Here is a 10,891-nt window from a genome sequence, read left to right as displayed (position 1 = left end):
TTGCACAAGGATACAAACTTATGACACGTGATGTAAAAGCTTGTTTACTTTAGTTCATTGCGTGAGCAACTTTGTACCAAAATGGTGACACGCAGTTTGAAAACCTTACTGTATTAGACGGTTTCTACTGACTGTTTTTTCATAACAACTCCATTGTAGGCTAATTTGATATCGCCTAACAATTTTTCAAGTCGAATTTCGCTAGACAAAACCAACAAGAGAAGAAAACAACGACATTGTGTTAGTGTGCACGAGTCACCACTGTATTAATTAAATTTAGCAGGATCCTTTTTCTCAGTGCATTGACAACGTCACCATGCACATTTGCCTCAAAAATGGCTATTTTCTCTACTATAGTGTCCAAAACAATCGATTCACCTTCTGTATTCACTGCTCTTTCTGACTGTTTTATCGTCGTGGTTCAATTGTGCATATTTCTCACCAAAAAAGCTTTCTTAAAAATGGTGACTCGTTGGTGACTCGTTGAATTACAGATGCACGCTAATTAACTTTGTGAGAAGATCAAGGACGAATAAAACGGGAGCATGGGGAAATACACTGTTGTTCTTTTTCGGGAATTTGCGCCGCATGAAATGAATGAAAAGACTTTCGACAAGCGAACGCGCATCTAACAAAGGTGAACTCTTCCTTGCTGGTGCAAAATATTGGAGAATCGGGTTAAAAGTCAATATCCCGTGGGGAATGTTATTTGAGTGTAGGTAAATGAACTTTGTGACCTTCCAAAAGAAGTGAAAAATCGTGCCGTGCGTTAATTTAGGGACACCAACGAACGTCATTTGAGAGAATGGCTTCATCGCTGTCAGTACTTACAGTATCAACCAAAGTGATCGTGGTCGTACTAGGATTACAAAACGGTTGGAAAACAGAGTTTAGAGGAGTTATAAAGTGTTTTGCCGCAACCAGCAACGCCAGTTACCAAGATATTACGATATTTTCCTTCACGCAATAAAACTCGAACGGCCTCTGCTAATTCATCCTGGTTAAGGTCGTTCCTAAGCAGAACATGCTCAGCTACAGTCAACCTTTTATGAAAAGGCTTTCTTTTTTGAACGAGAAACAACCAACCTAATTCAAACAAACCTGAACATGATGTATGTTTCCATATGGCGCAACATCTCACTCTGGGCCGCTAAAAATCAAGGGTTTCCTTCTCCTAAAATGTAGCATATTTCCCGCCAATTCTTTTCATAACTGAAATTCCTCAAAAATACATGTATTTGTGAGGAATTTAAACTATTTATAGGATGTGCTGACAGGGTCATAAGTGACACAACTTTACAGTCGCCTTTATAACCGGTACGATAGTGCTATTTAACGTTTTTATTCGTAACTGAGTTTGATGTACAGTGTTCGAATTTCTTTTGTTATATATCCACAATGATAAAATAAGCGAAATTGTTTAGATTTAGCTAAGAAGAGAGTCATGATCTGAAATATGGTTTTTCTTGCTGCCATTGATAGCGTGACAAGGGCACGAGCGTATTTGTTTTATCTCGCATTCAAAGGTTTTCTCTTCGTAAAGTAGCTAAAACGCGCTACATTTTTCCCAAAAGCGATTGGAGATTAATCAGTGACGATTTTCCTGGAAAGAAAAGCACATACAAAGGTTTAACAGTTAAGAGAAAACCTATCCCGCCATTAGAGAGCTTAAGATCTACGACGACGACGTCGACGAAAGTGCCACAAAACAATGATATCATTGGTTAAAAGAGCATAAATAATCGTGCTGCACGTGCAGCACGGATTTTAGCTCATATTTTTGCGGTTCTCTGCATGACGACGACGTGAAAGCACTAAATTTTAGGTTTTGACGACAACGTGAGCATGCAACAGAGAATCTTTCATTCTCTATTTTCAGTCTGAAACCGCTCGTACCAATTTATTTTTCGGATACTTCGCCCACATTGTTCGAAGTGAACAAGATGGAATAATCGCGAAAGACTTTTACTAGAGCGAAGTTCTATTTTGAGGTGACGCTTTCGTCGACGTCGCCGTCGTAGATCTTAAGGTCCCTATTTTTTAACAGAGGACGCCCATGGAAGTTATGTTATAGAAGGCAAGGGAGGCGGGGTTTCTACAATTGCTGTCCTTTCCAACTTCTAAAGGATATTACTGCCTACAATGAGGTCGTATAAAATACTAACTGATGCGGTATTTTACATAAAATGACGATGTATCGCCAACTGTCAAATATTGTTAGGGCTTAAAATTAGTTTGCACATATATGTATTACCCGGCCCAATGTTACGCGAGTAAAACTTCGTAAGACCCGGGAAATTTAAAAGAATACTTTTTATGTTCGTACAGTTTTTATTTTATAACTCTTCGACAATTTCTGTCGGTGAGAGACATGGAAATACAGGAAACACAAGTTATAGTTATGAAAAACACTAATTTTGCACAAGGATACAAACTTATGACACGTGATGTAAAAGCTTGTTTACTTTAGTTCATTGCGTGAGCAACTTTGTACCAAAATGGTGACACGCAGTTTGAAAACCTTACTGTATTAGACGGTTTCTACTGACTGTTTTTTCATAACAACTCCATTGTAGGCTAATTTGATATGGCCTAACAATTTTTCAAGTCGAATTTCGCTAGACAAAACCAACAAGAGAAGAAAACAACGACATTGTGTTAGTGTGCACGAGTCACCACTGTATTAATTAAATTTAGCAGGATCCTTTTTCTCAGTGCATTGACAACGTCACCATGCACATTTGCCTCAAAAATGGCTATTTTCTCTACTATAGTGTCCAAAACAATCGATTCACCTTCTGTATTCACTGCTCTTTCTGACTGTTTTATCGTCGTGGTTCAATTGTGCGCTATAAATCAAGGGTTTCCTTCTCCTAAAATGTAGCATATTTCCCGCCAATTCTTTTCATAACTGAAATTCCTCAAAAATACAGTCTCGGACAAAATTGTTGAAACACTTTACAATTTCTTGCCCTCCCACAATGTTGTTTTGGCAATTGGGCTCAGAAACTCGCGTTAAAACAACATTGTGAGGGGAGAGTGAGCTGCGAAAGCTTCAGATCTGTATAGTCGTGTACTGTTCCAACGAATTTTGTCACAGACTGTAGCTTAATACCGATTTAACCAAACGTACTGGAGGCAGTGGTGACCGAACGTAACCCAAAATTTGCTTAAGGACGTTCGCGCTCATTGCTACTGCGCATCCTTACAGCGCACGCAAATTCACATGCTATGTCATGCATCGAGTTTGCGCTCTAAGTACTAAAATGAACAATGATGGGGCAGATGGCCATTGCTATAAATTTGCTTGGATTTAACGATCTTGGATGTTCGGGGACCCCTACTTTTCTTTTCAGAGACATATTTTATTTACAATTATCTCCACATTGTCCAAAAATAAACTAAAAGTCAATGTGGGAAGTTAAACAAATTTCAAGATTTCTGTCCTAGGGATATGGAATCCTGCAATCTTGCGGCTGCGAGGCGCATGAAACTATAGTCGCTAAATGCGAACTCGTTCTTTAAGGAACCTCAACAGTTAACTAAATTCACGTGATGGGTCCACTTAAACAATGTTTGGTATAGAACATTTCACTTCAAAGATGTAATTACAATATTTTTGACCTTACAGACAGTGTGGCCTTACTCGCTAAAGAAGCCGGATTTTTTTTTTCAGATTTAGGGTGTTCTTCCGGGCAAGTTCTCTCCCAAACGAAGTCGGTGACCCGCCATTTTTTTTTTTTAACATATCTGACATCACTAACTCATCATCTTTCAATGGTACAATTTGCAGAAAAAAATCAATGTTAGAAAATTCTCGAGCGAACGTCCTTAAGACGAACTAGCTAATTAAAGTAGTACCTGCCCATACCTTCTTATCGAGCGTGCTAAAGCCAAACATTTAACAATATCATCCCTGTGGTCAAATGGTATCTTGGTGACGAAGATTTTCTTGCGAAAATTTGCACCCAGTACCCAGTTTAGGTCTCTTGTCGTGAGCCAGCACACTTCCCGGATCCATTGCCCAAAGCAAACATCACCTGTATATTCCCAACTCACAGCGCGCATTATCCACTCCGGTTGGCTACCATAGATACCACCTGGGAATCCCGGGTGTTGGTGAAGGGATGAGTAGAATGCCTCGTCAGGCGAGGAAGTGTCATTGAGCCAGGACAAAAAATCAATCGCTACTTTATCATAAAGAATATAACTCGCTGCTTCTCGTGTGAGTGCTACAAAATTGGACCCTTTCTTGATGCGAATTCCCCATGGTGGAGGACGCTTCGTAACGTTCGTCCTTCGCCATGAGTATCTCGCATAAAACTGGCCTCCTTCCACCTTGTCAGCTCTGTGGGAATACATATATCGATGCCAATTATTGATTGGAACAGCATAACTCTCGATGTTGTTGGAGCCGTTCAGATTGGCGAGCGCTCGCACAATTTCGGCATTATTGTAAAGGGGGAACTCTTGCCCAGTAACATGCATAAAATATTTCCATTTTACTGAGCTCTTCATTAAATCCCCTAGACAGTTAATTTGCGCGTGAAGAATGCTAACATGAGGCCATATCACGTCGACAGTTTTATCAGTCAGAAAAACGTTGTCAAGGCAAGCAGTCATGGCTCGTATTGCTTTTCGAAATGCTTCAGATGATTTGACATCCACGTGTATGCAGTAAACATTCTGAGGCATATAGATGGATTGTAAAACCTTCTCTACAAGATCTGCGTTTGTGAATACAACCATTGCATAAGCAATGGGGAAGTCTTTTTCTTCTTGCGTGGGAGAGGGATGAGGGAAAAATTCCTCTTTTACATCATTGCACCCTTTTTCTTCATAACGGGAATACACTTCTGTTTCTGTTGGTTTTTTACCGGCGCAAAACCAATTTCCGATTTTGGAAAAGAAACACCAAGAATTTTTGCTAATGATCCGCTCGCATTCCGACCACGTTGTGGGTTCCTGTGGGGAAGAGAAAAAGCATATAAAAACTGTGCGTATTAACACAGGCAGCTGTACTGTACTAATGTTTCAACAAAGTCTCCCGGGTTGAATTCCTGGGTTCGGCGTCCTGTGAGGATTGAGTTGGTTTGTTCTTTTGTCTCTCTCTTCCCATGTAAATTTGAAAGACGTAAGGCCGTGCTTCTTTCTTGGATGAGGCCAAAGAACCAAACCTTTAATCCCGTAGTTACATCATTTGGTTTATGCTCCTTGGTTTTACTTGTTTCCTGCAACGTAGGCTTGCATCTTTAATAGATATTCTGGAGCTAAGCCCAACTGCCAACGCAGGATTAACTACCTCTTGATTTTATATACAATTAGACAGTGTCCAGGAGTTCAATTACAAGCCCATCGCATCCGCAGAACCCTCTCTTCTCGGGTCGTAAGGAGGTTTTAAGAACTATAATTTATCAGCAACTAATTGTCTGAAGTATGCGAAGTGAATTTAGAAACTCGTTCTTGCAAACGATTTGGAATTCGTAGATAGAAACTAAGGACGGTATTTGAAGCGAGTTTTGTCAAGCAGTAGTTTGCTTATTTCGACGAGACGACATTTAACACAGCACTAAAGGGTGTTCAAAATTTTGCAGTCAAGTGAAAAGACACCTTAAAGAAACGGTTGGTGAACACTGTTTTTGTGACTCAAATGTGCCAGGCTGTGGAATCTCCTTCGGCGCACCACGCGCCCAATAACCTTCTCGTATTATAATTTATAAGAAACGATTTAGAAATACATGAAACAAGAAATATAAGTGACAGAAACCGACGTTTCGGTGCATCTTGCGCCATTATCAAGGTTATAAAGATAAAATGCGGTTTGTAAAAAGGCTACGTTAAAACGAATTTGCATAAAAGAGTGCCAAGCTAATTACATGAATACTTTAGCACGAAGAGAATCCGACTGTACATTCAATGCTGGTTTAAGATATTGAATACACAGCATTTCATTAACAAGGCAGTCAAATTTGTTCGTGCATTTCTTGATTACATTGAAGCGTACTAAGAAATTGTTCGGAACAGCAGTGTTATGATCTTTGCAATAATGCCTGTAAATAGATGACGCCTTTTGACGGTGTCCCTCAACGCGCGTGTGAAGGTGGCCCTTTGTGTACCCGACATAACCTGCATCGCACAGGTCACACTTGAATAAATAAACAACGCATTGCTGGGTTACGATGTTAGGCTTGCGCTCACGCAAGCTTAGATCTTGTTTAAGCTTGCGGCTAGTAAACACGGCTTGAATGGTCTTCTGCACCTTGCTACTAAGATCTCTAAGTTGTCGTTTGACAGACACTGCAGCATCCTGATCTTTATAGGGGATAACTATCCGGATGGTGTCATCGGTATGCTGTTTAGGTTGGTCCACTGCGACTCTCGAGGTGATAAACCTGTTGATGACGGAATCAATAAGGTGATTCGGATACCTCAGCTTACGGAAAACTTCTCTCAGACGTTCACACTCTTCTGAAAAATGCGCCCAAGATGATGATAGCCGGTGCGCACGATCAAGCATTGTGACGAGCAAGCCATGCTTGTAGCGGCTGTCCACATGGCTATGATAGTGCAGGAGTAGCCCTGTGTTTGTCGGCTTGACGTAAACCTTTGTTTCAACACATGGTGCGCGATTTAAAAGCTGTACCCCAAGGAAAGGGAGCATCCCATTTTTCTCTACCTCCATAGTGAAGCTCACGGCGCTATGGGCGTGGTTCAGAGTATCCAGGATGTCAATTGTTTCGTCTAAGGGTACATTTGTGAAGAGCGATGAGACGTCATAAGATACCAAGATTTCTCCCGGGTTTATCTTAACTCCACGAATTTCATTTGTGAAGGCAAAGATATCAGTGATGGTATGCTCGTTTACCGACAAGGGCTTAAGCTTAGCATCAAGCCATTTAGCAAGGGCGTAGTTGTAAGTGCCCGTAGCACTTAGCACCGTAGCACTAGACGAAACAATTGACATCCTGGCACGGAAAGCTTTCGAGAACAACTGGTTCAACGACACGTATGATCTAAACTTGACCAGAACTGATCTCGATGATCTTCTGCACGTTGCTACAAAGGGGCAGCTGTTTCAGTTCGACGGGGCCCTATACGAACAGACCGATGGAGTAGCTATTGGGTCTCCCCTTGGACCCCTTTTGGCTAATGTATTTATGTGCTCTATTGAAGGGTCCCTAAAAAGTCAAGGAAAACTCCCAGAATTTTACCGCCGCTACGTAGACGACACTCTAGTCAGGATGCCGGATCTGGCAGCGGCTACACAATTTTTGGATACTCTGAACCACGCCCATAGCGCCGTGAGCTTCACTATGGAGGTAGAGAAAAATGGGATGCTCCCTTTCCTTGGGGTACAGCTTTTAAATCGCGCACCATGTGTTGAAACAAAGGTTTACGTCAAACCGACAAACACAGGGCTACTCCTGCACTATCATAGCCATGTGGACAGCCGCTACAAGCATGGCTTGCTCGTCACAATGCTTGATCGTGCGCACCGGCTATCATCATCTTGGGCGCATTTTTCAGAAGAGTGTGAACGTCTGAGAGAAGTTTTCCGTAAGCTGAGGTATCCGAATCACCTTATTGATTCCGTCATCAACAGGTTTATCACCTCGAGAGTCGCAGTGGACCAACCTAAACAGCATACCGATGACGCCATCCGGATAGTTATCCCCTATAAATATCAGGATGCTGCAGTGTCTGTCAAACGACAACTTAGAGATCTTAGTAGCAAGGTGCAGAAGACCATTCAACCCGTGTTTACTAGCCGCAAGCTTAAACAAGATCTAAGCTTGCGTGAGCCCAAGCCTAACATCGTAACCCAGCAATGCGTTGTTTATTTATTCAAGTGTGACCTGTGCGATGCAGGTTATGTCGGGTACACAAAGGGCCACCTTCACACGCGCGTTGAGGGACACCGTCAAAAGGCGTCATCTATTTACAGGCATTATTGCAAAGATCATAACACTGCTGTTCCGAACAATTTCTTAGCACGCTTCAATGTAATCAAGAAATGCACGAACAAATTTGACTGCCTTGTTAATGAAATGCTGTGTATTCAATATCTTAAACCAGCATTGAATGTACAGTCGGATTCTCTTCGTGCTAAAGTATTCATGTAATTAGCTTGGCACTCTTTTATGCAAATTCGTTTTAACGTAGCCTTTTTACAAACCGCATTTTATCTTTATAACCTTGATAATGGCGCAAGATGCACCGAAACGTCGGTTTCTTTCACTTATATTTCTTGTTTCATGTATTATAATTTATTAGAAAAAAGCATTACCTTTCTGTTATTCTTGAGGTACTGGCACACCGGTGTGCAAACAATGTATGTTCCGACGAAGAAAATGCACAGAAAAGATACAAATCTTCTTGTGTTTCTCCTCTTGCAGCCTTTTGGAATACTTTTCGTGAGTTCTGCAAAGGAAGGAAATATGCCAAAACAAAATTGGTTGAGAGAAGAAGCGATAACAGACATAGAATCAATAATAAAGGAAAATGTAAGAGGTGGAATGTTGCCGTTTTAGCGCAAATAATTATATATTTAACATCATAACTGCCATTAGTACTAGTTTACCTAAACGGCAGAAATGTTGCTAAGGGAGATGTTCAATTATGCTTGCAGTAATTTAACGACGGTTCCCACGTGGAATTGTGGGGAGATTTTAATAGGTTTTGTGCAGGGACGGTACAAAACGTGGACCCCCACACTAGACCCCCAGCTGGACCTCCGAGTAGAGAGAAAACAATAAGTGGTTTTTTACAGTGAGGTCATTAAATTCTAAGATAAAAATCGCAAGATCTTCTGAATTTCTTTTCTAAAGAAAGTGGAAGATGACCTAGAAATAAATCGTTTTTTAAGTTTCCAGTTCCGTGAGGTCCTTCGTTTCTAATGCCTCATTTACAATAGCAAGTTTTCCTTGACAACTTTTCCTTGGCAATTTTTCCTTGGCAGTGTAAATAAAAAACTATGACATTTTTTTCCTTGGCAAGTGTCGTTGTTCAAATACTGGCATGCTAGTTTTTGAACAAGGACACTCGTCAAGGAAAAAACGTGTCAAGGACGATATTAGATAGTGTAAATTACTTGTCAAGTGCACTTGTCAATGAAAACTTGTCATATTTTTCATTTACACTACCAAGGAAAAGTTTTCAAGGAAAGATGTTTCAAGGAAAACTTGGCAGTGTATACAGTCGGCAAGTTTTCCTTTATAAGTGGACTTCTCAAGGAACTCCTTGCTAGTGTAAATAAGGCTTAAAATAAAACATTTCGAATTTCCCAAACGTCACCTCGCGTGACACCACGATACAACGCTCCTTGTATTTGGTTGAAAAAAATGTCTATTTTTATGAATCTCAGCAGTTTGAGCCTTTCAAGTACATAAGGAGGTGTATCCATACACATATGTTTTATTTCATGAGCGAGAAATAAGCGCTTTCATCGCAAAGTGAACTCCAGTTTTCCTTGATTACCGGAAGCCATATTAGTGGATCACACGGCCTCTTCATACAAAACTCTACAAAGAACTCAGAAACGATGAACTGCACAGACCTGAGAATTGGAGAGGTGGTTTAAAGATTTGTTTCCTACAACATTCCAAGTTCTTGACCTTTTCATTGAAAGATTTCGAATTAATTTTTTTGTTGCGTGACATTGTAAACTATCTGTAGTTTGGGGAAACGAGAAGCGAAATGGAAGATTCGCGCATAGCCATAATTCCTTGCACCTTTGACCACAATCCCTTGCGCTTTGAAAAAAAATGTGTTCTTCTCCCGGTTAGAGAGTTACCCCGTTCGTTGGCTTCAGTCTCACTCACTGCGGCAGCGATAATTACATAGCTGATTATTGAAAACTCTCTGCGTTGAGTGGTTGTTCTTGAGAGGATTACACACGGTAATCACCTAAACGGTTTTTTTCAAAATGGCCGCAAGCCGTTTTGTCTCAGTTATTATTCACCGTTAAATATGATCCATGAAAATAAGCCAAAGGTGTGTACGAACGCCAGCATTTACAATAACGTAAAATCGAAGATATATTTCTCCAATAGATCGTGTTCATGTGACTTGACATCTTCGATCGCCATAACGGCTAACTTTAACGTCATATCTACAACGACGATCTGGATATAAAAATGAGCAACAAACTGTAGTTGCTGTCTTCATCTTTTTTGCCAACGCCCAGAAGCTGGAATGAAGAGTTTGCAGCGTTTGGAAGCAGAGCACTAGTCTCCTAGATCCTGTTGAGAATCGTACCCAAAACCATTACTTCTCTGTTTGCCCAGTATCTACTGCTCGCAGCATTTCACTTGCCATTTGCAACTTCTACTATATAAAATAATATAATCTCGGCCAATGCCGCAGAGCGATTCCGCCCAATACAATTATATATTTTCTTTTAATCAGCCGCCGATAGAATGCAGTATTGCCTTGTCAAAATCCCAATTTTTTTATGGCTGTGAACAGAATGGATACTCCAAAATAAGGTGAACCACTTAGTCTCCTGTATATAAATTACCAAACGATCTTTCTAAAGTTTTACTAAGTTTAAATATGGTGTCACCAGAACAATTTATGAAATATAATCATTTCGTGCCGGCGCTCTACCTAATCACTAGAGATCAGTGCCTAACCTAGAAGTTATTCGAATTCTCTGCCTAAAAGAAGTGCGTTTTATCTGCCAAGCGGGTTAACACCGAGGTTGGCAGGTATTGCCACGTAACGTCACCGAATGCCGCACATGTATATGTGTCGCGAAGTGTCTCACCTTCTTTTGGAGTATCCATTCTATTCATAACCATTTATTAAAAGAATAAATGAAGCGTTATTATTGTGACGTCACAGTCTCGCTTCTATGTGACTTCGTTTTCTCTTTACGTCTTGGGCATTG

General features: G+C 40.7%; 1 protein-coding gene across 1 annotated transcript; it reads right to left on the bottom strand.

The window, feature by feature from the left end:
• Positions 1 to 1,456: 1,456 nt before the first annotated feature.
• LOC137987662 (N-acetyllactosaminide beta-1,6-N-acetylglucosaminyl-transferase-like) lies at positions 1,457 to 10,787 on the bottom strand. Its single transcript, XM_068833736.1, has 3 exons — positions 10,769 to 10,787; positions 8,288 to 8,421; positions 1,457 to 4,965 (listed from the first exon to the last, which is right to left on the bottom strand). Exons 1-3 carry the CDS (start codon positions 10,785 to 10,787, stop codon positions 3,850 to 3,852), a joined length of 1,269 nt encoding a protein of 422 aa, XP_068689837.1. The 3' UTR covers positions 1,457 to 3,849.
• Between the last annotated feature and the right edge of the window lie 104 nt (positions 10,788 to 10,891).

This window comes from Montipora foliosa, unplaced genomic scaffold, assembly GCF_036669935.1.
Source record: "Montipora foliosa isolate CH-2021 unplaced genomic scaffold, ASM3666993v2 scaffold_374, whole genome shotgun sequence".
NCBI lineage: Eukaryota > Metazoa > Cnidaria > Anthozoa > Scleractinia > Acroporidae > Montipora > Montipora foliosa.
This window is presented reverse-complemented; position numbering and strand designations above follow the sequence as displayed.

Excerpts from the sequence above, each read along its gene's own strand:
- LOC137987662 (XM_068833736.1), bottom strand. Across the intron at positions 4,966-8,287 it reads ACCTCAAGAATAACAGAAAG|GAACCCACAACGTGGTCGGA; the intron begins GTAATGCTTTTT and ends TCTTCCCCACAG.